This window comes from Leptonotus elevatus, chromosome 7 (genome assembly GCF_054856555.1).
Source record: "Leptonotus elevatus isolate MCC_2025b chromosome 7, RoL_Lele_1.0, whole genome shotgun sequence".
NCBI classification, from domain to species: Eukaryota; Metazoa; Chordata; class Actinopteri; order Syngnathiformes; family Syngnathidae; genus Leptonotus; species Leptonotus elevatus.
This window is the reverse complement of record NC_141245.1, coordinates 15,628,087-15,655,726: the sequence shown is the minus strand read 5'-3', so window position 1 is coordinate 15,655,726 and position 27,640 is coordinate 15,628,087. Positions and strand designations below refer to the sequence as shown.

Sequence of the window (27,640 nt, the reverse complement as noted above, 5' to 3'; positions counted from 1 at the left end):
GTGCTTATGTAGCACTGCACTACATTCGACAGAGTGATGTTCTTTATTTTTGTCCCTTTTTAGTAGGCTGCAGTACATTTTTGGAGCATTATAAAAATATTCCCATAATTTAAGCAAACCTTGCAGTTCCTGTCACAATTCATCTTGTCTATTTATCTAAAACTACATGACATCGATTTTCCGAAGGTGGATTCTGTTCTAAAGAGTACTTTAGCAGATGCAAACCAATGGAAGTATAAACTCCCTGCTTGTCTCCTTTCACGAAAAAAAAAAAAAAGAGAGAGAGGGGGGGGGGGGGGGGGTTCGGTATATTCACATTTCCTTGTGACGTTTTTTAATTGCGTTTGCTCTTCTCAGTGTTCGGCTAATTAAGTCAAAACAATTCTGCCTCCTAAAAATCCCCCACACAGGTCAGAAGACATCATCGTGACTTATATCATCCGGCGTTTGGGGAAATCATTAGACCGCGAAGACTCATGTGGATCCAATGGTCGGAATGTGTTGACTTTGGTCGGGTTTGGGGGATAAAATGCGCGCAATGAAGTGAGCGTTGGATTGGAGTGATGGAAGTGCCACATGAAAGTCTGTTCTTGTGACTGACTGGAGCGTCATTAACCACACACTGCTACATTTTTTCCACACACTGCAGGAGAATTACTTGCAGGACATGATGAATTTGAACCTTTTTAGAATTTTTATGTCTGAATTAGTTTTGGATCAAGTTGAATATAAACTGAGCACTGTAAATATTATTAGGCTAGTCACTAGTCTAATGGATGCATGACACTAGTCACTAGTGTCATGTACTGTATTGGGAAATGTAACCAGTTCCCAGTCCCATTGCAATATTTATTTATTTTACATTGGTTGAGCTTTCAAACCTAAACATTTCATTTTCTCTGGATCAATATAAGTGGACCTGGAAAATTTCTCAAGGCAATTAACATCGAGTCAGCACTATAGCATTTTTTTTGTTTTTGTTTATTTTGCTATTATTTACATAAATAAAACTATGCGAACATGTTTTGATAGCATAAAGTCAACATAGAGCATGTGATTTCTTCACTCTTACAGCAGTAAGTTGGCACTTCTACTTTTACACGTCTTTTTCTTTACACACGTATTTGTACTGCGATGCACTGAGCTGTCACTGTCTTACAAATGCAATTATGCCATCTAGTGGATTTACTGAACATTTTATTGTACATTTTGAACAGATATAAAATTTGCGATTAATCGCGAGTTAACTATTGAAGTCATGCGATTAATTACAATAAAAAATTGTAATCGCCTCTTTCTCTCTCTCTCTCTCTATCATATATATATATATATATATATATATATATATATATATATATATATATATATATATATATATATATATATATATATATATATATATATATATATATATATATATATATATATATATATATATATATATATATATATATATATATATATATATATATATATATATATATATAGCGTGCTCAACCATATACGAGATTCCGCTGTAGTTAAAGAAACACTGAAAAAACAGTAATGCGGTTTAGTATGTGCCTGTTTTTCTATTCTCATTACACAACTACAATGTATTCACTTCTCATCTGCATTTAAGAAACTCTTAATAGGAAAGCCTTAAATAGGCCATCATGTGGTTACTTTCCTTCTGCAAGGTCTGACTGCTCATGCAAACACTGCAGAGTTTTTCCAGTCCGAGTACACCAAGAATCCGCTGAAGGTGCTGTCAGTCTTAGTGCTGGAGTAGAATCCATTGTATTCCCCCAAAGCCATCTGGATCCACACCTGGTCCCCTGGGACCAGATGGAGCAGGGACCCACCCGACAACGACACCGGTTTGGGCCAGTTGCCAAAAAACTGGAAATAGGAAGCGACGGCGTGTCCGTTTTTCATGAGGTCAAACTGCAAGCTGGTGCGGTACACGGTGGCGTGGACGGCAAAGTAGTATGCGCCGGGGACTTTGCACGTGAAGCGGCCCGTCTCCGAGTTGTAGTCGCCCTGCTGGTTGAGCAGGATCTTGTCGAAGAGCACCACGTCGCCCGCGGGGAGGGGCAAGTCGCGGCCTTCGGAGATTTTGGCGCTGAAGGCCGATTTGGGGGCCACGGCGCACTGTCCCGCCTCGCCCTTCTGCCCTCGCTCTCCGGGGTCACCCCGGTCTCCGGTCAGGCCTTGCTCACCCGTCTCACCTGTGGGGTACACAGACACATGGAACAACTATATTGCAGTCAAGTGTATATTTTGTAGACTGAAAGATGAATTCTTGGCAAAAATATGTTATAAGTGACCTCACTAGTCTAAACTTCTGATTAATATTACATTTTTGGAATATGAGTTATGAAGCAAAATCCAGCCGTTTTTACCATCTCAGGGGGCGGCCATTTTGCCACATGCTGTCGACTGAAGATCACATCACAGTTGCTCAGGCAACGACCAATCACAGCTTGCCTGTTTTCTGAAGCTGAGCTGTGATTGGTTGTTACCCGAGACCTGAGCAACATTGATGTCATTTTCAGTCAACAGGAAGTGGCAAAATGGTCGCCTTCTGATATTTTAAAAAATGGCTGGATTTTGCTGCTTAACTCATATTCCATAACGCAGTATTACCAAAATATCGTATTTAGTTTAGTGGGGCTGCATAGAACATATTATTGTCAAAAAAATTGGGGGGTTGACTTCCCCTTTAAAGAGGATATAACCACCGCCTACTTGGCTTCTCAATCAATGACGAAGTAGCTATGCTATCTGAAGATTCAGAGTCACTTTCAAGTGGTGGGTGGCCAGATTTCGCTGTCTGGAACACTTTTAAGCAAAAATACCCACATCCTTTGCAGAGGCTATCAAAAAGTAAGCAGAGCTGCATTGAGTTAGATTAGCACTATCATTATTGGCTTCTGATAAGCGCCATCTTGATTATTCGGTAAGATTGTCAACACAATGTCTGGTGAAGTGCTGCTTCCACAAGTGAAAACACTTTTATCTTTCAGGACAAATATTTTCTATTTTTTATTTATATATATATATATATATATATATATATATAATTTTTTTTTGACAATATGTTCTATGCAGCCCCACTAGTCTAAATATGGTATTCTGGTTAATATTGCGTTAGTGGAATATGAGTTAAGTAGCACAATCCAACAGTTTTCATCCATCTCAGGGGGTGGCCATTTTGCCACTTGCTGTCGACTGAAGATGACATCACAGTTGCTCAGATCTCAGTTAACAACCAATCACATTGCAGCTTCAGAAAAGAGGTGAGCTGTGGTTGGTCGTTGCCTGAGACCTGAGCAACATTGATGTCATCTTCAGTAGACAGCAAGTGGCAAAATGGCCGCCTCCTCCTGAGATGGATTAAAAACAGCTGGATCTTGCTTCATAGCTCATATTCCACAAATGTAATATGAATCAGAATGTCATATTTAGACTAATGAGGTCACATATAACATATTATTGCCAAGAAATGTCTAAGGTTGACTTCTTCTTTAATGTACCCCTAATTTGTTACCTGGAGCTCCCATGTCCCCTTTTTCTCCTTTCTCCCCCGGAGCAGAATCCCTTCCGTCCCGTCCGTCTCTCCCGGGTTGACCGGGGCTGCCGTGAACGCCGGGAGATCCCGGGATGCCAGGGTGGCCCGTGCACAGACTGGGAGGGATCTTGTTGTCCTCTAACGGAGTGGAAAGATGCACTTGGAGGACAAGCAGCACAAGCGGGAAAGGCAGCAGCTTGAGCGTTGCCATTGCAGCGCCACTGCATGCACAGAAGAACGACAGGAGACGCCAGCATCAGCACCATCTGAGTAGCAACCGTTTTTATTATTATTATTATTATTATTATTATCATATTCTATTTATTTAGAATAAATCTACGGACAAATTGTGTATTAGGAGATAAATTACTACTAATATATATATATATATATATATATTTTTTTAAAGAAACGAATTTTAGGGTTATACAACAAACAGTAGTCTGTAAATGCTCGGTGGGCCCGATTGAAGGCTGACTTCATGTGAGCACTCTACGCTCTTTAGAACAGCATTCCAAGCAAAATGATTGATGGCGTTGCACAGTGTGTCAGCGAATAGCTGAGGTATGATTAATAATAGCCATAAAACTCAACTTGTGCCAGTCTTCTGTCTTCAATTCTCATTGTATGAATCACTTTCAAAGCCAGATTCGAACTGGGCATATTGAACAATTGTTGGTTGGGTTATAAGGTGTGGCTAGCAAGCTGACTGTATGCAGACTGTATGTTCGTTGACCACCAAGAGTCGGTTATGGGCGTCGACGCGGCAACAGCAGGCAACAAAATTAAAAGCTTTCAATAACTTTTTATCTGAAACATCTTGAGAGGAAACACTCAAAGTTTGAAGACGATTGCTTTTACGTTTTCTAGGGCAGGGGTCAGCAACCGTCGTTGTCAAGAGCCATAAATAATAACAACAACAAAATCCGTCTGGAGACGCAAAACTTTTTAACATTGTGATGAACAAAACAGTATAGGCATATTATGGGATGTTTTTGCCTTTTTTCTTCCTTTTTGGGACATTGCATGGCTATTTTTTTCTGCCTTTTTTTGCTATCAATTTTGTGATGTGGACATTTTATGGAAATTTTGGGGATTTATTTTTTTTGTTTTTGGACATTATATAGTTACTTTTTAAACGTTTTCTTTTGTGACTTTTTAAAAATAAATTTTCTGACTTTTTTGGCAATTTTGTGTACATTATATGATCATTTGGGGATTTTTTTTGTTTTTCATTTTATAGTTAATTATATTTAGTTAGTTATAGTCTTTTTTTTAATATAGTGAATTTAGCAATTCCAAAGACATGTTATAGTAATTTTCTGCTTTTCTTCTTTTGTTTTGGGGTATTTTTTGGACTTTATATAGTTACTTTTTAAACGTTTTCTTTTCTGCCCTTTTAAAAAAAAAAATAATAATTCTAACTTTTTGGGGCATTTTGTGCATATTATATGGTAATTTTCTCGTTTTGGACATTTTTAGGTATTTAAAAAAAAACTTTTGTATTAACCATTTGTCTCTTACAAATTTGGACTCTGACATTTTTTGAATATTTAATTATTATTATTTTTTTAAATCGAAATAGTTAATTCATTAAAAAAATATTTATCAAAAAATTATTATTATTTTTTTTAGATCCACAGGAAAGGAGAGGGCTAAAGAGCCACATGTGGCTCCAGAGCCGTAGGTTGCAGTTGCTCTAGGGGGAGTTCATATTATATTTTATTTATTTTATTATATGAAGCCAGCAGTCTCAAACTTTCTTGGTTTTAATTAAATCTTTAATACGCAGTGGCACTTAGAAATAATAATCCATCCCTTCATCACATATCAATAGGATGACTGTAATGCACTTAATGCTGCTGCTCACCTTTTAACTGGAACACGAAAGAGGGAGCACGAGTCCTATTGTGACCTCCCTGCCCTGGCTTCACTAAGTCATAATGAACTTTTTGGAGTCAAACACACAGCTTGCTCTACAACTAATGCATCTATTGTCTCTGCAGCGAGCTACTGTAGCAATGGAGGCTAACCCATCCGGGTCATTCGCGAACGAACCGGTACAAAGAGCCGGTTCTTTGAAGTGAACGAGAGCCGGCTCCCTCCCTCTCTCTCTCTCGTCCTATGTCGCTCTCTCTTTTTCACGTGTCTGAAGCGAGGTATAAATACTTAGTTCACCAAGTCATTCATCAAAATGTATGCTAAATTTGTTGTAAATATTTCAAAGAAAAGCTCAAGTTAAAAGAGCCGTTTGAGAGCCAAAAGTACTTTTCACTGAGCCGATCCAAATGAACCGGATCACCCAAAAGAGTCGAGAATCCCATTATCCAGTATTCAGCCGCGACGACCAGTATTTTGCAACACCAAAGTGCGCAATAACCGACCCAGATTCTACCATAGTTAGAAAGTTTTCAAATAATTGAAAGTCTGGCTTTTGTGAAGCACTTTAGGCAATGTATGGTGCAGATAAAATGCTTTATAAGTCTTACTATTGTGGTAAAATTTGATTTATTTTTGTAACCCAGGAAGAAAGAAATCATATTAAATTACAAATTGAAGCGGAATTTGTTCAGTGACATCAGAATAATTAGCGAATAGGAGCAAGTGCAGCCCCTAGTAGCTAGCAATATTCTATTTTGGCCCAATGCTCTTCCGGCTGCTTCCTCCTCCTCCTAATCTTCCTCCTGAGGGTTTTCATAGGTGACAAGTCTTCAACATTCTTCCTCTTATTCACAGCTTCTGCCTTCTTTCTAAGGTGAGGTCATAAAAGACAGCAACGGCCGCTGGCGGCGCGTCTTCCCGTCTCGCTTCCCACACTGGCAGGTGTGTCTCATTAGCCGCAGCGTGACAGGATCCTCCCCCAAAATAAAAATCCGCAAGCGTCGCCAAAGAGCAACACAGCAAATCGGGCAGCAAATTGATCCAAAAGTGGAGATTCACAATACACTTTTAACACTTCGTTGTGAGTCAACTGTCTGCTATTCAGCTTTCATTACAAACATCTGCTAAGAAACCGGTGTTATGCTTTCATGATTTTAATCAGGAGGCTTGAGAAATGTGAAGCAATTTAAAAGGCATGCACTTGCTTCCCACTGGAGCTCATTAGTGCCAATTCCCGAGTCGGGGTTTGAGCTCTGGAATTTGCTCAAATTGGCCATTTCAAACCCAAAAAAATGGTTCCTTGTTCAATTTCATACAGGGGTCCTTAAACTTTGGTTGCAAGTTCACGCCTCATGCCATTGTTTGTTAGCATTAAGCTAATGTACCTTTTGGCAAAGCAGTGGGGTTCTCTTTGTTTGTTTAGTTTGACATTAAACGTCCCCGCTTTTATTTTATTTGACTTTTTAAAAAAATTGTCCACTTTCTGCCTAACTGCTGCTTGTTGGGAAGTGAGTTAAAGTTGAGCTCGCTGCCACCATACAGAGCTTGTATCACAAATTTTGCTCGCATGTCAAAGCAAAAATAGCGGCCGAACGACGCTCATATAAAAAAAAAGCGTATGTCACGTCACTTGTATGCTATACCACAAAATAATAATAATCATAATTATAAAATAAAAATCATACATGTTTACATGGGTGTAAAAATGGTCATAAATGGAATAATATTACAAATGGAGGACCTAAAAAGAAAAGTTGTAGAAACCATATAGCTTGTTGCACTGTTGCCGTGGCGATGCACTGTTTACTAAGAAAAACGATGCTGTATTTTGAGGGTCTAAATGTGGGCAAAAACTCATGAAAGACCAGACCTAACACCACCACTTCTTTTTTTTTTTTAAATGGAGTTTTAGTGTCTTCAAGACATCATAAAAATATATACAACCCTACATGTGTCAACATGGCTGTTCCTAGTGGCTAATGTTCTATTTCTCAAGTAAATAACTCGATTGTGTCTTCTTCTTCTTCTTCACTCGTGTGACTTTAGCTGCACTATCTGCTTCCTCCTTTGACGAAACAAAAAGCATCTTCAAATACATTCATGTCTCAGTGAAATAGAAGTTAACTTACCGATGTCGCGAGCCGAGAGGAAATGGTCATGAAATCCAATTAGACGCTGGTTTGGCGTGTCCAGTGTGGGTGGAGGACAGAGAGGGAGAGAGAAAGAGAAAAAGAGAGAGAGAGGGAGGGAGGGAGGGAGGGAAAGTGAAGAACTTATTTGATGTTGGTGTGACAAACTAATGCAGAGGGAAGTGAGGAGATGGTTACGTAATACAGTCTGGGACTAAACTTGCAGCTGTGCTCACAAAAATTATCATGTGACCATCCGTCAAGCTGTGCAGATGTTAACCACTTCGCTCACTTCACACACAAAAAAAGCGTTTGGGTTTAGGGTTACGAGAAGAGGGCTTAGTTTTAGAGGTGAGGATAGGTTTAAAATCAAGGTGTTAAGATTGGGTTTTCAGGTTGCAGGTTGAGAGTTTGGGGTGGAGGGTTATTGGGGTTTAGGAATGAAATAAAATAATAATAATAATTAAAAAAAAACTCCTAATCCTAGTTTAAAACCTTATTTTTTAACATATAATCATATCTTAAAAATCCTAATTTGAAACCTTACTTTGAAAACTGAGGTCACACGTTTTGACCTTTTAATTTTTTTAATCAATCATTTTATAGCCGTTGTTATAAATTGTGACCCTGCTTTGAAACCCAACTCCTAATCTGAAACCCAAAATCGAGTTTAAAACTTTACTTCTTCAATCTTAACCCTATTTTGAAACATTAACAACATCTTCAAACCCTAATTTAAAATACTAACCAAAGTTTAAAACCCTACTTTGAAACCCTAATCATCTCTTAAAACTAGGTTTATGGTTCCAAATGACATTTTCAGTTTATTTTCAGTTTACAGTTCAGATGTCAATCTAGGTTTTCAAATTAAAGTTAGCATTTTATTTGAAGTTATGGTTAGGATTTCAAATGAGTTGCATACTGGATCAAATTATTCTCTGTCTTAAAATGAAAGGAATTGGCACCCGAGTCCGCAACAAGGAGTCATGATAAAGTAAGTGGACTCATGAATTGTGCTCTATGGTTTAAGGGACGGGCTGACGTGCGCTTTCTTCTCTGAGTAAGCCATGAGTCAAGACATGTTTTTAATCTGCAGCACCCGAGTCAGCATGTTGTGCCTCCGGATTCCCCCCGCTGACATGTTTTCCTGTTAATGAAGCAAACATGACAAAACATTTCGAATCAACGCATGCTCGGTGGTTGAGTGTGGAGAAACAAAGCCAGAACAGATGGAGGGAGGGGAAAAAAAGTGTATAGTAGTGCACATTTGTTTATTCAACGTGCAGCAGATGCTCATTTAGGGTGTTAAAAGAGATGAAGAAAAAAAACCTTCTGGCCAGTTCAGTTGAAAACTTTGCATTTGCATATACAACAATAGTTTGGATTAACATTAGCATTTGGCTCAAACGGCTGAAAAAGGAGGTGAGGTGATGTCATCTCATCATGTCACTCTTCTTAAACCTTCCATACCTTTTATAGGAAACTCTCACCTGTTTTGAAAAATACCGACTGGCTTGCACTGTAAGATGTTACTGCGAAAATGTCAGAAAAAGACTACTAGAACATCTGAAATTGATTTGGGGTTGATCAGAGGCACTTGACAATGTGCTTACTCCCATTTAACACGAGTTTAAACGTGATCGTGTTCATTCCTCAACACAGACACGTCTCAAGTTGTAAGAGGGTGTGCACACTTATGCAATCACATCATCTATAGTTGTTTTTTACTGACCCTCTCAAAAATATGGGTCAGTATGGAAGCGAAGTACTTTCCAAAAACAGGGGGGGAAAATTCAGAAAAAAACTGAAAAAAATATTTTTTTAAATTGCTCAGAAAAACAGAAAAAAATCAGTGAAACAGAAAAAAAACGCTCCAAAAAAAATAAAAATGACTCAGAAAAACTGGATTTTTTTTCTTTCATGTGAACGCAATACGCTTCCGTAGTACAAGATGCTTATTGACAAATTTTGAAAACCATTCATAGCTTATAGATAGACACGTGTACGATAAACAGCATAAAAGATGACGTCATGTAACTCGTCCTCCCACACAATGATCACAAGACAAAAAAGGCGTAAAGGAGACATGTTTATTATTTAAACTATCACTTAAATAAAAAAAGTGCATAGAAAATAAACATGATTAGAAACTTTTCTTTTTACACATTATGTACAACTTTGTTTCCTCATTATACATTCAACCGAGTATAGTTTTGTGTTTATTTTCTTTTTTTTTGTGATGGTGGTTTTCCTTCATTGCTGGGAGAGAACACTGTTATGAATACGATGATGATGATGATGATGATGATGATGATGGTGGTGGCAGGAGGATTATCGATAAGACAAAAACACATATTGAAGGCATTCAAAGAAAGAGCCCGATCGTTCATGTTTTCTCCCCCCGAATCACTTCATGCGCTCCCACAGCGACGGCACATTCCATCCAACAAGGCTGATGCCTTCAACACCAGAAACAATCACGCACGCACACACACAAAACACACTTGTTCGACCTCTCTAAAAACTCCAAGTAACAACTCCTTTGTGGATGTTGCACAAAATTAATAAATTAAAAGTTCAGCATTATGACTCTATTAAAAAAAAAAAAACAGTACATGATAAGTACAACCAAAGCTTCAGAGGACTTGAAAACCGCCATTTTGGTGGGATTAAAAAAATAATAATTCCACAAATCAAACTTTTAAATTATTACCACATCAAGTAAAAGTCCCTGTTTGAACATACAATGAGAGAAGGGGGAAAAGGGGTAATCAAATGAAGTGACCTCAAGAAATTCACAAGCACATGAAAACACTTACACATCACATAAAACTGCTCCTTTGTGGGGGGGAAAAAAAAAAGAACGAGAAGAAAAAAAACTAACTGCGCCGCTCCTTTCGTGGCCGAGGTGCGATCGCAGGCACAGCAAAAACTTGTACTGGATATTCAATATACGAAAAAAGAAATGATGCACGTTAGTTTCATCTGATAGTACTGTAACACAAAAAAAACATTATAGAGTACATTGAAACATTGCTAGTATAAATCGGTTGTTTTTGCTACTGTAACTAAGTTTGTCTGTCCATTCCATATATTGTATAGATACTAACGTACAAGACTATGCATGTGTCCGTATAATATTGTCATGTATTTATACTATAATTACAGACGGAGAGGGGGCGGGGCCACTGGTGTGACCCCCGCCGCTAAGAGGAAATGAAGTCCAAGGAGACTTTTTCGCCCAAAGATTGGGAGTTATAGACAGAGCCCTTGAGATCGGCGGACGTGTTTGCGCCGATGCTCGCATGTGAAGCCGCACACCCGCGATCGTCAGGCCCGTCGGCACGGCAACGGAAAAGAACATCCACGCTCGCAAATTGAGGAACGTGGAAGAATCGAGTTTACATTCATTGTAGCAGCACAACCCAGCCGGTCCCGTTCATGCGCCCTCACCGTCAGGGTAGGGGTTTAGGCCCACTTTACTTTGGTGCCCGTTGACAGTCAAGTGCACTTGGTAAGAGCCTCACAGGTCCCACCGCTCAGGGGCCACTCTGCCCCCATGACATGGATCAAGCGCAATGTGTGGGAGTGAGGGGTGTCACCAGAAAGGGGGGCAGCGTGGGTGGCGCCGCTAATGATATCGGCATGAACGGCAGGGGAAAAAAAAAAATCAAGTCTTAAAATTGGGTGAGCACAGGCCACAGGTCTCATGACTCAGCGGTGCTTTTATATGCAACGAGTATTAGTGCCACACTGAAAAGAAGGAAGAAAAAAAAAGTAAATTTCTAAGAATAAAGTCATATATATCGGTAGCCTAATAGCATTGTTGCATAAGTTATTTTCAACAACAAAAAGGACCGTTTAAGCAAGCACGTCGGTAGTTAATGTTAGCCTTATAGCATAAGTGCCAAAGTACTGAAAAAAAAAAAAAAAACTTGAAGGGGGCATTTGACACAATATAGCTCAATATAAGTACAGTTAGAGATTTAAAAGTCAAGAGTCAAAGCATAAAAAAAAAAAAGTGTCATCATAGGTATGGGAAAGAACAGTTTTTAACCTGGATTTAAAAGGCTTTTACACTTTATTTTTTATTTGTATTCATTCATATTACTGTATTCATGCTGATAAAGGATATTACATACCAGTACAGAAAAAAATATATTTATCAGGGTGACTTTGTGGGTTATTCATGGAATTACATCCATCCATCAATCCATTCTCTTAACCGCTTATTCCTCACAAGGTTCGCGGGGGTGCTGGAGCCTATCCCAGCTGGCTTCGGTCAGTAGGCGGAGGTACACCCTGAACTGGTTGCCAGCCAATCCAGGTCATGGAATTACAGTCATTTTTTATTTATGGTCACAATATCAATGAAAAAATACTGTTGTCTGAAAATTGTGTTTTTTGACTTTGACTTAGGCAACTATGCTATTTGGCTAACGATATTCAACAAGAGAAAAGTGGTATATGATTTTTTTAGAGGCAAGTCATAATATTAAAAGAATTAAGCGGTATTGTTTTTGAGCAAAAAAAAGCTGTTTATTATTTAGATGAATGTTGGAATATTACAAGAATAAGGCCTTCTTTTTTTTTGAAAAAAAGTTGTATATATATAGTGGACCCCCGCTGTTTGCGGGGATAGTGACTGTCCACGTATAATTGACTGTTATTAAAATAAATGCTTCTGAAACGGAATAAAAAGAAAAAACATATCATCGACCCACCCAAAAAATCTTCAATAAACGCTCAAGTTACGGTTTGTATGAAAAACGGGGTGGGGGTGATAAAATCAACTATTTAAAAATACTGGAATAAAAAAACAAAAACTGTATTGCCTGTATTTCTCAGATTAAAATTGTAATACAGTATTACAAAAAAAGGGCTGAATATTTGAGAAGAAGTCACATTTTCAAGATAAAAACTTCTGGGATTAAAATAGTGATATTACAAGAATAAGGTTATGTACTGTATATATAATTTTAGTCTAAAGACAAAATATAATTATATTATGGTTGTACGTAAAAAAAGAGATATTTTCAAGATAAAAAGTTCAAGATTTTAATTGTAATACTACAAGATCAAAGGCTGTGTTCAGACTGCCGGCAAATGGGATTCCTCCTCCAATCCGATTTTTAGGGCTGACTGTGGGCTAAAACCCGGATTTGGGCTGCCAGTCTGAACAAGGCCTTTAATTGGTATCCAGATAGTTGTATATTTCTCAGATTAAAATTGCAATATTTTCTAGATTAAAGTCACAATATTACAATAACAGGGAGTCGAATAACTGAGAAAACGTCATATTTCCGACATTTAAATCATAACAAGAAGAAAGTATATTGCTGGCGTCAGGCCAAAACCTTGTACCTCCAAAATCGTCACTTTTCAGGAAATCCCCAAAGCGACATGCTCAACACTTTAGATTGCTCAATAACTTGTAAAAATGACACCCACATGTCGACTGACCAAAAGTAGAGATTTTTTTGAAAAAATATGAAATTTGCCAAATTGTGATTTACAAGAATTTTGCTCAAAGCCAGTAATATTTAGAAAATTTAAAGTTGCGCTTTAGGATAACAAATTGCACCTAAAAAAATGTCTATTTCGAAAGTTTATAAAGAATGATTTTTATTATTATTTGAGATTTAAAAAAGTATATTTTGAGAAGATTTTAAATTATTATCTAATAACATGATGAGATGCTTTTGGATTTTTTTTGTAACTTTACCTTTTTCCCCCCCCAAGTAATATGATTTTTTGATCATATTGAACATATGCTCTTAACATAACCTTAATTTTCATACCATGATGACAGTATTTGTAACTATGACTTTATTCTTAGAACTTGTTTGTCTCATAATGACATTTTTTTTCAATTACGTTGCATATGTCCTCTTAACATCTTAAATGTATCCAGTAATATTAAGACAGTTTTGAAAACAACCCCCCCCCCCCCTTCCCCCATTCAGTGTAGCTCTAATATTCCTTGGTATTCACTGGCGGTGTGAAACATCAAAATAAAGGCACCTCCCTATTAAGACCACACACAAAAAAAAAACAGATATTTTGACAAACTTTTTGTCTAACTTTGTTGATGTGTACTTCCCGATATGACTGCCTGGTTCTCCCGTTTCTTCTCTGTGAGTTTGATGTGGTGAGGAGACAATAAGGCTGGAGAGAGTTGACGTCGGATAAGGATCAACCGTCTAAACTCTCCCAAGTGCATAATAATAATAGTTCACATGAGCCACACTGCCAATTATAAACGAGGACGACGACGACAAGAAAAAGAAATTAGCTTTGACCAAAAGGCCCGAGTGGAGGAGAGCTCCTGGTGGACTGAAGACAAGTGGACCAAGCCGCAGACCAGCGTCAGTCTTTGGAATCAAACAAAAACATTCAGACTAACAAAATCATAATTAAAAACAAAACAAACAACGGAAACAAAATGTTTACAAAGGCAGCGGAGTACAAAACATAGAGAGCGCTTTAGTGTTTGTAAACCTCTATTTCCTACAAAAAATGGCATTAAAATAAATATGACTTTTTAAAAAAATAGAAATACCATCATTAAGTGCTATTCACTAGTGAGTGCTTTTTAAGTCTTTTTTTTGTTGTTGTAGAAAAATATACATTATTTACATTTTTGAAATCATGACATTTGCCTTTTCTAATAAAAAAGAGACAAGACTTTAAAAGACTCAAAACACGTAAGAACATTTCCATAATAATAATAATGGTTATTACAACAGGCGGTGCGAAAATATCAATTCAAGGGCGCCATTTTTTTTTTGTTTGGTTCTCTTTGCTGTTATCATTTGGAACGATGAGTCCAAACGGAATCATCGTAAACAAGAGACGAGTAAGAACGACGGCGCATTTTCTAGAAAATCCGCTGCTCTCCGCGGATCGCATCAACAGAATATGACCCCCCCCCCCCCCTCCGAAAAAGATAAATAAGTCTACTAAAGCACGTCAGTAGAGTCTCGGGGCCCGTGGCTGTCAGTCCACCAGAATCTCAAGCTGCCTTTTTTTTTTCCTTTCTCCTCTCTCTCTCTCTCTCTTTCTCTCTCTCTCTCTCAAGAGGCTCCAGCCAGTTAAGAGCACAACACTCCCATGGTCAAATCAAGCGCACGGATGTGACGAATAACCTTTTTTTTTTTTCCCTCCTCATTTGTGTCGCTCTCAGGTCAGCAGGTTTGTCCTCTTAACGAGCTCAAGTCACCATGGCTCTGAAGGCATCAGGGCACATTCGCACGAGCAAAATGTGCAGAAAAACAGCTGATCATGATCACACAGGTGAAAATACCGACTAATTCAAACAGATTTTTTGTTCCTTCGACAAATTGCACTTTGGTGTAAAACGGAATCTTTTTAAACACCTTGTAAATCTTTAAACTGATTGATGATGGGCCAATGTAAAAATATGTTTTGGGAGTTTATCCAACTATCAAATAAATGGAAATGTCAATCAGCTAAAGATGAAGCTTGGCGGGCCACATGACGGGAAAGGAGGCACGATATATTTCACTTTCTATTTACGGCCCCTCCTCCTTCTGCACGTTCAGTCCGAGCGAGAGCAGAATTGGGTTCAAAAGTTGGCACGAACTTGTCAGTTGAGGAACTTGCGGCACTTCTTGGCGCCGCAGTTGCAGGGCAGCTTGTTGCCGGCGTCTTCCACGGGAAACTTGTAGTCGTACGTGAGCTCCTCGCCGCGGTGGATGCGGCGGGCGGCCAGGATGACGATGTGCTTCAGGCCATCCGCCGCGATGACCCGCGAGTAGCAGTTGGGCTCGCACGAGTGGTTGATGAAGCGCGCCGCGTTGCCGTGCACGGTGGCGTCCACCACCTCGTAGTCATCGATGCGGAACATGTAACAGCCGATCCCCTTGGGAGAGGGACGGATAGAAGTTCAGTGCTAAAGCGGTGGTGTCCTTAGTCCTTAGCTTGTTTGCCTATGTGCGATATCACATCAGTTTGTGCTAGCGTGTTAATTATGCTACTATGCTAACCACTACCACTCTTGAGCCTAAAATAAAGGTAGTTGGTGTGTGGTGAATAATGTACTTATCTAAGTTATCTAATCTAACATGGTTCATGATTGTGTACAGATGTGTGGTGTTGGTGTTTTATGATCTCTCCATAAAAATAAAAAAACTGCCATCTTGTGGGGACGTCATGCAATTGCAAATCCCTCTTAACTCATTCACTGCCATTGACGACTATAGACGTCAAAAATTAATTTGAAATATTTATATTAGTTTAATATTTTTTCCACTTTTGTTAACAAGAGTATGAAAACATATTTTTAATTGTACATTTAGAACAGATATAACATTTGTGATTAATTGTGAGTTAACTAGTGAAGTCATGTGATTAATTACGATTACAAATCGCCTGACGCCCCAAATTTTTCATAATCTAAGTCGCGTCAGGCGATTAACATTTTTAAATTAATCATACATTTTATATCTGTATTTAAAAAAAATAATCATCTAGGTTTTCATACTCTTGTTAGCAAAAGAGGAAAAAATTTTAAACTAATAGAAATAGTTCAAATGATTTTTTTTTACGTCTATAGCCATCAATGGCAGTAAATGAGTTAAGGCGGAAGACAATTATTGGCGGATTTTCCTTTCTCACGTCACTGTCAGACACTATACCAGGGGGGTCAGCAACCTTTCCTGTCAAAAGAGCCATTTTAGGCCAAATAAATGACCAAAAATGTGTCAGGAACAGCAAAACATTTGAAGATTTTGATGAAGGAAACAGTGTGTTAGTCTAATGCACTGAGGGCCCAAGAGCTAATTAGAGCTGCACCACAACACAAAAATATGCAACATCCAATACTTTGACATTCATTTTCTTCTACCTTTCGTCTCAACTTTTTAGCTTTTTGGGGGGTAAATTGTCATACATTTTTAGACTTTTTCTGCCTTTCTGTTAAATTTCTGACATTTTTGCACATTTTATGCACATATGGTTAGACTCTGCCTCTTTTCCTTTTTTGAACATTTTATTGCTCCCCCCCTCCCATTTTTCTGCCTTTTTTGCCAGCAATTTTATGACATTTCTGGCAATTTTAGGGTAATTTTCAGGATCTCTTCTTTTGTTTTTAGACATTTTCTACTTTATTTTTAATTAATTTTTTTTATAAATTAACTGACTTTATTTTTGAAAATTCCCCCAAATTTTTATGGTAATTTTCTGCCTTTCATTTGTTTTTGGACAGTTTAGGTTACTTTTTGAACATTTTCTTTAATGCCTTTTTTATTTAATTCTCTGACATTTTTGGCAATTTCATCATCCTTTTATTGTGAAATTCTGCTTTTCCTCTTCCTTTTTGGACATTTTTAGGTAATTAAAAAAAAAACTTTTCATCTTTTTCTGGCAACTTCAAAACATTTGACTTATATTTTTGGAGTAGCACAAGGTCATTCTATTGAATTATTTTGTTTAATTGTTACTTAGAGGCCGTCTTGACTGTTTGCTATCATTTATCTTGTGTTCACTTTTTGTTTGTGTGTATCGATTAGGGGCAGATATCACAAGTTTTTCTTCTTTCTGTCCCCTTTCATTTATTTTTCTTTTAAAGAATGAAATACATTTTTTAATTGAGTTGACTATTTAATTGTTTATTTTTAAATCTAGATTAATAATAATTGGAAGAATATCTTATCTAAAAAAATTACACATAAATATGTAAAAAATATATTAATTTCTGGTAATTTTTTAGATCCACAGGGAGCCACAGGAGAGGGACTAAAGAGCCACATGTGGCTGCAGAGACGCACGTTACAGACCCCTGCCCTATAACTATAGTGGAGGGTGCCCTATAACTATAGTGGAGGGTCATTGTATTTGGATTCTACGCAGACAGGGTTGTTAACAGTTTAAGACAAGTCAAAAACATTCTTTCCAATTCTGTGAATGCAAATCAGCGTTAAAGTGATTCTGCCATCTTACGTGCTTCTCGTACTCACCTTGCCGTCGTAGTATTTCTCCCGCTTGTCCGTGAGCACGGAGCGGATCACGTTGCCAGAATATTCAATGACCATTTCGCCTGCATCAATGGTTTTCTTGCAGAACAGACCTCGGCCGTGAATGGGTGATCTGTAAAACCATGACAATTACAGCCTGAGTATAGTCTTATGTATTGTTTTGCTATACTTTTTTGACACCCTCATAAATCAAACAACAAAGCTTTGGTATACTTTGAACTCCAAACTTTTAAAACCTTTGAAAGACTGTGTTGATGTACAATTAGTTTTTCCCCACACATCAAATGTAACATAAAAAAAATCATGTCAAATCTTGTTATCTGCCTCTATCTGAAATTGGATCTCTGAGGTCCAAAATCAATGTTTTTAGGTTTTAAGTGAACTAATGAGTACACACTCACACGCACGCACACACACAAAATATTAAAAAATAATAATAAAATAAAAAAACAAAAGAGAGCAATGATGATGACATGTCAAATCGGTAAAATTACCGAATGAACAATACTGAGCTCTTAAGGAAAAATAAATAAATAAATAATCTATTTTTTTTTTATAACTGATTTATTACCTGTAGACTCCAATCGTTTCCTTGGAGGTGGCCTTGAGGTGTTTGAATCTCACAGAGAGCGGCAGTTCCATCGATGCACGTCTGCAGTCATGGCAAGGGGAGAACAATTGAACAAATGTAACAACTTCTCTCAAAATAAGCTACGCTTTTGTATGCTGTGTGACTGACCTGGTAGTCCTGAGCTGTCCTTCCTCCTCCTCCTCTCCCTGTGACCTGTACTCGGGAGGCTGGCGGTGTTTCGAGGCCAAGAAATTGAACATGTCAAAAACAGACCTCCTGCAGGGAAGAAAAGATAAACAGAAGGAACCATTTGTACATGCTGTTTGTTTTTAGTATTACCATTAAATGCATGTATCGTTATTGATATTGTATGTGTGGGTCGCATCCGAACCTGCGGTGGACCTCGGCACGAGCTGAGCCGTGGGGGTTGATGTGAAGCTCTTCGGTTTCCTTGGGTTTGTGGAAATGGAAACGATAGCTCCGACAGTGTCTGGCGCCGTACAGCTGCTCTAACAGGAACACCACCGCCTCATGGACCACTCCCAGCATCCTCAGTCCGTTCACCCCTGTGAGAAGTGAGAAGGAAAACCAACAAGAACATTCTATTTTAGGGAAATGAATGTATATATTTGTAAGAGGGAAATTAAGGGAAGGAGTGCCGAATTAATTATTTGGAACAAACCGCACACTAAAAGAGCAGTAAGAACACAGCTACTGATTTTGTTTTGCATTTTAAAAATTGATAAAAAAAAAAAAACTGTTATGTGTGGAACTGACTTTAGAACCGAAAGTTGTGCGTTACCTTCAAATGACACCTTTTGTAGTTTGGCATTAGAGCGAGCTTCCTGCACTTTATCAGTCAGGGACTTCCAGGCATCTGCGAAACAGACAATTAGGACATGATGTTCAAGTGTGTGCAGTGAAACGGTGTTTATCGTGCGGGATATATCTTCCCAAACCCACGCGTAATTGGTGAAAATCTGCATGATAGAAAGACCATGCAAAACATTTTGTCATATGGTTTTCTCACATGCATTTAAACATATTAAAGCATATTCTTAACACACACACACACAAAATGTATAAGTATAAAATAGATAGATAGAAAATACTGTCAACATAGTGTCTGTGTACATGCCTGTCCCTTTAACTCATTCATTCCCAGCCATTTTCACAGAAGCAATCCCCTTCACTCCCGGCTGTATTTTGACTGATTTTGCGAGGCCCATAGAATATTGTAAAATATGGAACCTACCATAAGAAAGATTAGTCTCTTCTTTCATCAAGAAAAAAAAGACATTTCTATCTGTTTCTGTTTTGTAGCAATTAGCATTAGAATATAGCTAAGTTTCATCATTATTCACAAATCTATTTAGAAATGTGAGTTTAAAGAGATTTTTTTCAACATGGCCCTGGTTCAGGTTTCTCGTTTGTTCTGCTGCCACCTGCTGGCCGTTTTTTGTAATAACTACCATTTCCTCAACCGTTCTCTGCAATTGAGAGGCTGCATCAAAGCCTTCTGTATGTATGTAGCATAAAAAACATCAAAACATATAAATAATACGTGTTTGGGACACATTTATACGTTTTTGAGAGCAAATGAGTTTAAGAGGGCTTGCTCGAGTGAAACCTATATATATCCCAATATAGCATTTTTCCTTAAAATTGCATAAAATTAATTTCAATTTTCTATTACTGGTGTGTTTTTTCCTATTCGTTGATAAAATACATATTTTGTATAAAACACTCAATATTATGGATTGTAACGTCCCAATTTGCTTTTTAGACACTTTTCCTCCCAAAAGAAAGATTCAGAGAAGAAGATTAGAACTTGGGAACAATGAGACAGTTTTCGATCTCAGAGGTAAAATTATACTTCTCTATAAGTGTAAAAAGAATTTCAAATCTAATACAACAGTCAGGAAATTTGACCAAATACTTTTTCATTCACCTTCAATACTTTCACAGCGGATGTGGAATCCGTCTTCACTGTGAATCTCAAAGATTATGCCCTTCTTGGGTTTGCTGTCCAACCCTGTGTCTTTGCTGCTGCCATCTTGGTTGGGCGGTAATGCAACTGCGAGACAACCTGGTCCTGATACCGTAGAACCTTTGTCTTTCATTGCAACCTTTCCAGGGAAAGCGGGATCTTCTGAATTCTTCTTTTTGCCAAGGACACTGCAAATGATTGAAATAAGCATTGACACAGCTCAACGGAAACGGCTAAGGAGAAGCGGTGTCGCCATACCTCTTGTTGGTTGCCTTGTTTGGGGGTTCGTCCGTGTCCATGGGCTCAGGATAGCTCGCTACTTGAGAGGTGCTTTTTAAAAAAAGGGAGGGACATTTGGCATTTTAAAATCAATTGGGGATTTTGGAAGGTGCCAGCTGTCAAATTAACTCACCGCGACTTTGAGGGGTTTTGTCCTGCAGGGATGTTGTGATGCTCCTCAGCTTGTGAGACCTTGACCTTTTTGCCATTGCTCATGTCTGTGCTCTTCCTGCTCCTTTTGGCTTTGGGTTTGCCCTTTTCTGCCCTTGAAATCATAATTGTTGCGGATGCCACACCAGTTGAGTTTTGCAGGCTTTGATTGGAGCTTCGGTGTATGGGGGTGGATCTGCTGCTCTGGGAGTGCAAGGGACCCGGTTTCTGGGTAAACACTCCGACGACCCGCCCTCTCGCGGGGCTCAAAGGGGTGGCCGGCGCAATTGTAACCGTGGTGCTCGCACTGGACTCGGCAGTGCAAGCTCTGGAAAAAGCTTGCTGTAGGTGCACGGTGTTGCCTATTGTATCTCTTTGCTGAGTGACAGCCACACTGAAAGACTGCTGCGAAGGCAGGACACAGATACTGTTGGCGATGGATGTCACAGGGGAGCCCAGTTGGGATACCAGAGGGCCCGCCCTCGTCGACTGAAGGACCACTGGCTGATCGGACAGGCTCAACCCGTGTGGGCTGGCTTTAAACAGCAGGTTGCTAATGGGCCCCGTGATTTCAGTCGAGCTGAGGACAGGCGTGGAGAGGGACACTGACCCGGATGTCAGCAGGCCGGCAGCACCACTAGAGGGCACAGGAACGACATTTAAAACGGACGGACTGGGGTTGAGTCCAGATGGTAAGATGTGAGTGGAGGAATCCAGCACGCCAGCCTGGGCAGCGCCAGAAATCCTCGGCTGAATGAGTGCAGTGTGATCCAAGTACATGACATTACCGGATTTTGTTCTTTTGATAATATTGGGGACCTTACGCTGAGAGCTGGTTAGGGCGCTTAACTCAACTACGCCACCAGGCTGGCCGGGGATGCTCGCAGTGATTTGAGGGGACGACAGGTTGATCAGGGTCATGTTGGGAGGACCGACATCCGGTGCCAAGGTGGGCTGACTCCGCGAGCGAGCCAATTTCTTGTTTTTTTTCGGCAGAAGACGAGAGATGGGCCTCTTCTTACCATGAGCAGAGGAGAGCACGGTCGATACGGCAGTGAGCGAAGATGCGCTGGAAACGATGGCAACACTGGGACCCAACTCGTGTGGCCGACCCGCCTCGGAGACCAGAATCTGAGGCTGCTCGTGAGCTTGAGAGGACAACCCAATGAGAAGCCCTGAAGTGGTGCTTGGAATTCCCGTCTGGAAGCCAGCCTGGGTCGCTCCTCGGAACGTGTGAATCTGAGGGGAGTGCGACATCGTACCTAAGACTTTGCCAGCAGCAGGAAATATAGGCTGGGATGCGGACAGCCCGGTATTCAAGCCCGCGGCGAGTGTCATGGAGCTCAACACTGCTTGGGAACTCGTGTCCATTACTCCTGTAGCTGTTATTTTTTGGGTGACTCCATTTGGGACAGTTTGGAGGACATAGAGAGGTTGAAACTGCTGGTTGACGACGATGAGTTTATCAGGGCTGGGTTTGATGACAGCCGGGGTGGAAACCTGAACTTGGGATGGTCCTGGACCAGGCACAGGACTGGGGCTGCCTGCAGCTGTGGCTGAGGTAGGGATGAACTTCTGACCCTGGAGAGGAAGTGATGGAGAAGTTGGCAAACCAGGAGTGCCGGGATTCCTTGAACCGTCCTGGTTAACTGGCGTTTCAACCACTTGACCAATAGCCGGGCTAGGGATAAACGGCTCGGGGGTCATGTGACCTTCAGCGACTTGTGTATCCCTTTTTCCCAAACTTGCAGCGCCACGTTGATTCTCCGAGGGTGACACACCTGGTCCCGCTCTTTTCTTGCCCCCACTCTTCTCTCTGCCAATTGCATCTGGGTCAGTTGTCAATCCCATCATGTTGCGCTCTGAGGTATCTGAGATGAGGTTGCCAGCAGTATGATTCGGAGTGGAATTCACAGTAGGACTGCGTGTGGTAAGCACAGAAAGATCGGAAGGCAGCTCAAGTGGAAGATAAGGCTCCTCCACAGATATGGAGCTGCTCACGCTACTTTCCCCGACCCCTCCAGTCTCTGCGTTGGGCAGAGGCTCGGAGAAGTCATCAAAAAGAATATCTTTCCGCCGGTTGACGTCCACGCCGACGTAGCCCTCATCTAGCAGCAGCTCGGAAGAGGAAGACTCAGGCTGCTGACTGAGAGCCTGCATTGACATGGAAGGTGTGTTGAGAACAAACTCCATGATGTCTGACGGCAGAATGTTACCGCAGTCATCACTGTTATTGTTGTCTGAGTCTGATTTAAGAAGATCTGCGTTGAGGGATAGTTGAGCTTCGAGAGGATCCTGGCCCTGACTTTGTGGCTGCGACTTGGCCACGCCACCTAAAGCGAGGCAGTTCTCTTTCTGTCCTTTTCGGCCTTCTCGAGTGTTTACGCTCATTGCGCCACTGGTGTGCGCGTCCTTGGCAGACTCATGAGAGTCCAGTTTCTCCTGGTGCTTGTCTCTGCCCCTTCTTCTCGGAGTGCTCTTGTGCGGCATAGAAGCCGAGGTGGCCGTGGTAGTCGTGGTACTGGTGGTGCAGATGCTCGTGTCGCTTTCTGAGCCGTCATCAATGCCGTCGAGCTGACCGATGTGCTGCTTATTACCTAAAGTCCTGTGAAACACAGCAGCCAAATGTCAGACGGTTTGTGGAGGAAGCCCAATATTGTCTGATGAAAACCAGCTTTTGAACGTTCAGCAGCACTTCGACAAATTTATTGATTCACTATTCCTAAGATGATGCATGAGGTTTATAAAAACTAAGTAAGGGTGACAGGCTCTTGTCTTGATTGATTTGTTTGACACTTCTGTGATAAATAGGGATGTCCCGATCACATTTTTGCGCACCCGAGTCTGAGTCACCTGATTTTGAGGAGCTGCCGATGCCGAGTCTTGATCTGGTACCTTGGCAATGTATTACGGAGAAAAGTATCCAATTTATTTATTTTACTTGAACAAAACTATCCCAACATGACTTTTTATATGGTGAGCATAGCAGTGGTTTAAACCTAGTATACATTGAAATTCCTATATATATATTTTTTGAGCAAATCAGTTTTTCAGTTGGTGTATTAAATTAGTAGTTAAACGCAGCTCTATTTTTTTTCCACCATGTGAAATGCTCAATTTGCACACATTGCAAGTTGCATTGCACTGTCTCCGCTTTCCACATTAAAATATTTCCATGCTGCAGACGTTTTTATTTTAGCTAGATTGACGTTAGCTTCCTGCGACAACTACCAAAATGTTTCCCCACTGGCTGTGTTTACGTCTGCGGTTTCCAGCTGTGTTGCGATGTTGAGGATTATAAAACGTTTAGGCCAGACAGGTGTCAACTTCTTAATAGTGGGAAATGTTCTTTGATTTTTGAAAATACTAATATGTTTGATATGTCTGTTTACTATTATATTTTTTGACAGTTATAAATGAATGCATTTTAAGCATTGTGACCGGATGTATCAAATATGACACAAATCATAAGTCATATGTGGAATATGAAAATAAATTGACCAATAATAATAATATTTACAAAGAATCTGAATTTTCTCTCATATATTTCATGGTTCAGGCTTTATAGGGTTAACTGTTGTTGCTAATTTTTTTCACTGGACAGCGCACTGACGGCCATTTAAATGACATTCTGATACTTTGCTGTTACTCAGGATTTGATGCAAAAATTAAATTTTTGTTAAGAAATTTCCGATTACTCTGCAATAAGATAATAGTTAATGACCTTACTTGTAATTATTTGCATAAAAAAAATATATATATATTTGTGTCTGTTGCTATTTGTACATAATTAGGCCACGGACGTAATGGCACACTTGAGATCAAATTAAGGTGAAAGTGGCCCTGAATAACAAGGAGTTTAACACCCCTGCTTTAGGCATTTTTTTTCTTCTGGCAATATCTGTGTACCTCTGGATTATTTGGTTGCTTTGAGCCCTTAAAGATAATAAAATTAAAAAAATAAATCTTATTCTTTAAAAACCTGGTTGCCTGATTCCGATTAGGTGAAAATGATGTGACCGGGTCTGATTTCTGATCAAGTGATCAGGATCGGGACATCCCTAGTGATAAAACTATAATACAAAATATCATGCTGATGATAATTCATTAAGTTGTGAATGGGGTCAAAACTCCAATTAATTGGAGATGCATTGTCATTTAAAGTAACAACATGAATATTGTCATAAATCTAAGCTAGTAATGACGAGTATAAAACATTCATATGAACTTACAGTGCATTGAGCATGTCGCCTTCAGTTTTTTCTTGTGCCCTCTGCTGCTGTTCTTCATCTTTTAGAAAGCGCTGGAGCTGGGAGCCACGACCCAGACACTGATCAAGTCCTTCGATTGAAGGCAGGCCCTCACCTGGGTTGATTATTGTCCGTGTGAAGTTGTAGTAATAAGGGTCCTTGACTCGCTGGTTCATTCCACTATCGTCGTCATCTCCACTGTCCCCTGATGAAGAGGAGGTGCTCATATCATCTGCCCCGTCCACCTGCCCCTCGGCTGACTTCCTGCGACCAGTCCTCCTCTTAACCATGGGCCCAGTTCCATCCCCGCTGCCGTAGAATGGAAGGTCCTCTTCCCCGTAAGAGCGAACCCCGTAGAAGGGTGTAAGCCCAAAGAACATATTAGAGCGAGCACGGGCACTACGGCGAGGGTAGCGCCGCTTGGCCGACCCGGAACCGTCGCTGTCATCCTCGTGATGTGTATCGTCCGTAGCTCTGTCATGATAATCATCGGGGCCTTCATCTTCCGTTCCTTGAGTGAGGAGGTTGCGATGATCTCGGAGCTCAGTGCATGGGTGGTCTTTGTGCGAGTCCTCCTCCTCTGTTTGGGTCTGGGTATCAGATTCTGAGCTGTCAGTGCTGCTGGCGGATGGCGAGGAGACGAGAGTGGGGCGGGCACAGTGGCGGATCCCCTGGCCAGCAGGAGAAACGAAGGAGGTAGTGGTCGTGGGACAGGAGGAGGAAATAGCATCGATGTTGCTGGTGCCGTTCGGGTCGGTCTTAATGTCGGGTTTCAGCGGTGTTACAATAGGTTTCTTCACAGGTTTCTTTTTCTCTCTCGAAGACAACACTAACTGCTTCATCGTTGGTTTGATGTGGGACTGAAAGGACGTCTTCATCCCTTGGATGTTGTCCACGCTGCAGCTGAAAATTTCTCTGCCCTTTAAAGAAGACCTGTCGCTTCCTGGGTTCTCCGGCTTCTCCCCCTGAACCTTGCCATGGGATTTGGTGCTGCTTCCGAGCATCTGAATTTTACTATTGCTGTTGTTGTGAGAGGAGGGATTTGTAACATGGCTGCCAGTGGCTTTAGTGTTATTGTTTAAGAGAGGGGATTTGCTGTCGTTTTTGCTGTTTTGGAGACGCTTTTCTTTGTCCCGGTCTTTGGACGACTCTCTGTTGCCTGCCGCCTTGACTTTGGAATGTTTGTCTTTGGCGGTTGAGGCTGCAGCTGGGGATGCCGTGTGCATGGAGCTTCGTTTGACTAGGTCGTCATCTGTCGGTGTCCTTGACGGCCAAACGGGTTTCATGGCCGCCCCAAGAGATGGTCCTGACAAGTGATCATTTGATTTCCGCGCAATAGTTGGCGAGCTAGATTTACCAACAACCGTGTCATTAAAGAGGGACGATGGCGTTAAGCTTCCAGTACAAGTACTGCTGTCTTTCTCCGAGCTGGTGAGGTGAGAAGCAGACTTGTGATGAGCCAAAGAAATATTCTGGTCTTTGCTTACATGTTTCCCGTGCTTGTGAGCGTGTTTGGTGCTGCCCCCTCTCTGTTGATGGCTGGAGAGTACAGCAGTGCCCACAGGAGGAGAGGACTGGCCCGATCCGCCAGGTGCCAGCCTGGGGTTCTTACTTTCACCTCCACCCTGTTTGGATAGGTTGCCAGGATTACTCTCTTTCCCTGAGTCTTTGTTTCTCTCTGTGCTTCTATAAGTGGAGTCCCTTGAGGGAGGTCGACGCTTTTCAGAGTCTCTGCTGGATGGTCTGTCTTTTCCTGCTTCCTTGTTAAATTGTCTATGCTTTTCAGAGTCCCGTGGTGCTGAATCCCTGCTGATGGTTCTTGCTTTTTCAATATCCTTTGAGCTGGAGTCTCTAATGGATGATTTGCTCTTCTCGGCGTCTCTGTTGTTTGACTCTCTGTTGATCTGTTTTCCTTTGTCAGAGTCTCTGTTTACTTGTCGCCTCTTCTCTGAATCTTTCAACGTGTCTTTTCCGAGAATTCTTGCCCTGTCCAATTCTTTCAAAGCTGGCTTCCTCTTTTCTTGCTCTTTGGCTATTGGTTCACCAGTTTCAGAGTCCTTTTGCCTGAGGTCGCTTGATGATCGGTTCCTTTCAGGATCCTTGGAGGCTTGACCTCGACTTGACCCCTTAATCTTGTCTGTGTTTTGTACTCCCTGATGCATGGAGGGCTGCGGTCTATTCTTGCCTGGCATTAACAGTCTTGCCCTTTCCTTGTCTCTCTGGATTGAGTCCTTGCTGAGGCGTTTGGTCTTTTCGGGGTCTCTAGCGGGTGATGAGATAAGTGGAGGGGGTGAGGTAAGGGGCCGTGGCAAAATATGAGTCAGTGATTTCACCATTCTTTCTTTATGCAGTTGGTGGGTATGAGGGGCAAGAGAAGGAAAGCTGTTGCGTCGGGCGTCAATATTCCGCGTGGCAGGTTCCATCGCGGATTCACTGGTTTGACTCTGGGGTTGAGAGGAACCTCCTACAAAAAACAACATAAGCATTTATTGTGCAATTTACCTTTGAGAGAGCTGATGATGTCTGAATGACTGACAGTTTAAATTAAAACTGAGAATTATTTTAGTATTGGTTTGCATTAGATTGAACTTCTGTACAAAATGGAGTTTCCAGTGAGTGTAAGTAAACACAAGAATGTAATTTTGTACCTAGAGAAGGCAACGGGCTCGGGCCTTTTGAGTGCAGGGTGGCAGGTGGGTAGCTGGGTTGCCGGTTTCTGGTGTAGACTCTGAGCTTGGGGGTCTTTGCAGGGGACAAAGTCTCTGCACGCCTTAGAGACTCAAATGGATCAGGAAAATCTTAATATGGGAAGAAAAGTGAGATTAACATCACAGTGGTT

At 40.7% G+C, this 27,640-nt stretch overlaps 2 protein-coding genes across 6 annotated transcripts in view; both read right to left on the bottom strand.

Moving 5' to 3' along the window:
- Nucleotides 1–1,472: 1,472 nt before the first annotated feature.
- On the bottom strand, nucleotides 1,473–7,681 carry c1qtnf5 (C1q and TNF related 5). 2 transcript variants are annotated; one of them, XM_086080801.1, is made up of 3 exons: nucleotides 7,564–7,681; nucleotides 3,533–3,774; nucleotides 1,473–2,210 (listed from the first exon to the last, which is right to left on the bottom strand). In XM_086080801.1, the coding sequence occupies exons 2-3, from the start codon at nucleotides 3,762–3,764 to the stop codon at nucleotides 1,690–1,692; spliced, it is 753 nt and encodes a 250-aa protein (XP_085936927.1). In that variant the 5' UTR covers nucleotides 3,765–3,774; nucleotides 7,564–7,681; the 3' UTR covers nucleotides 1,473–1,689. The 2 variants fall into 2 exon arrangements, with proteins under 2 accessions (XP_085936927.1, XP_085936928.1); XM_086080802.1 differs by lacking the exon at nucleotides 7,564–7,681 and adding an exon at nucleotides 5,424–5,570.
- Nucleotides 7,682–9,639: 1,958 nt separating this feature from the next.
- kmt2a (lysine (K)-specific methyltransferase 2A) overlaps nucleotides 9,640–27,640 on the bottom strand; it is a 52,957-nt gene continuing 34,956 nt past the window's right edge. For all 4 annotated transcript variants that reach the window (XM_086079917.1, XM_086079920.1, XM_086079918.1 and 1 more), the window contains exons 24-34: nucleotides 27,450–27,599; nucleotides 24,784–27,265; nucleotides 20,535–23,156; nucleotides 20,381–20,452; nucleotides 20,084–20,310; nucleotides 18,935–19,009; nucleotides 18,524–18,698; nucleotides 18,301–18,408; nucleotides 18,133–18,213; nucleotides 17,544–17,673; nucleotides 9,640–15,448 (exon numbers count right to left, since the gene is read on the bottom strand). In XM_086079917.1, coding sequence (XP_085936043.1) covers nucleotides 15,173–15,448; nucleotides 17,544–17,673; nucleotides 18,133–18,213; nucleotides 18,301–18,408; nucleotides 18,524–18,698; nucleotides 18,935–19,009; nucleotides 20,084–20,310; nucleotides 20,381–20,452; nucleotides 20,535–23,156; nucleotides 24,784–27,265; nucleotides 27,450–27,599 — 6,398 coding nt within the window. In that variant the 3' untranslated portion in view covers nucleotides 9,640–15,172. The remainder of the gene's footprint in view (nucleotides 15,449–17,543; nucleotides 17,674–18,132; nucleotides 18,214–18,300; nucleotides 18,409–18,523; nucleotides 18,699–18,934; nucleotides 19,010–20,083; nucleotides 20,311–20,380; nucleotides 20,453–20,534; nucleotides 23,157–24,783; nucleotides 27,266–27,449; nucleotides 27,600–27,640) is intronic.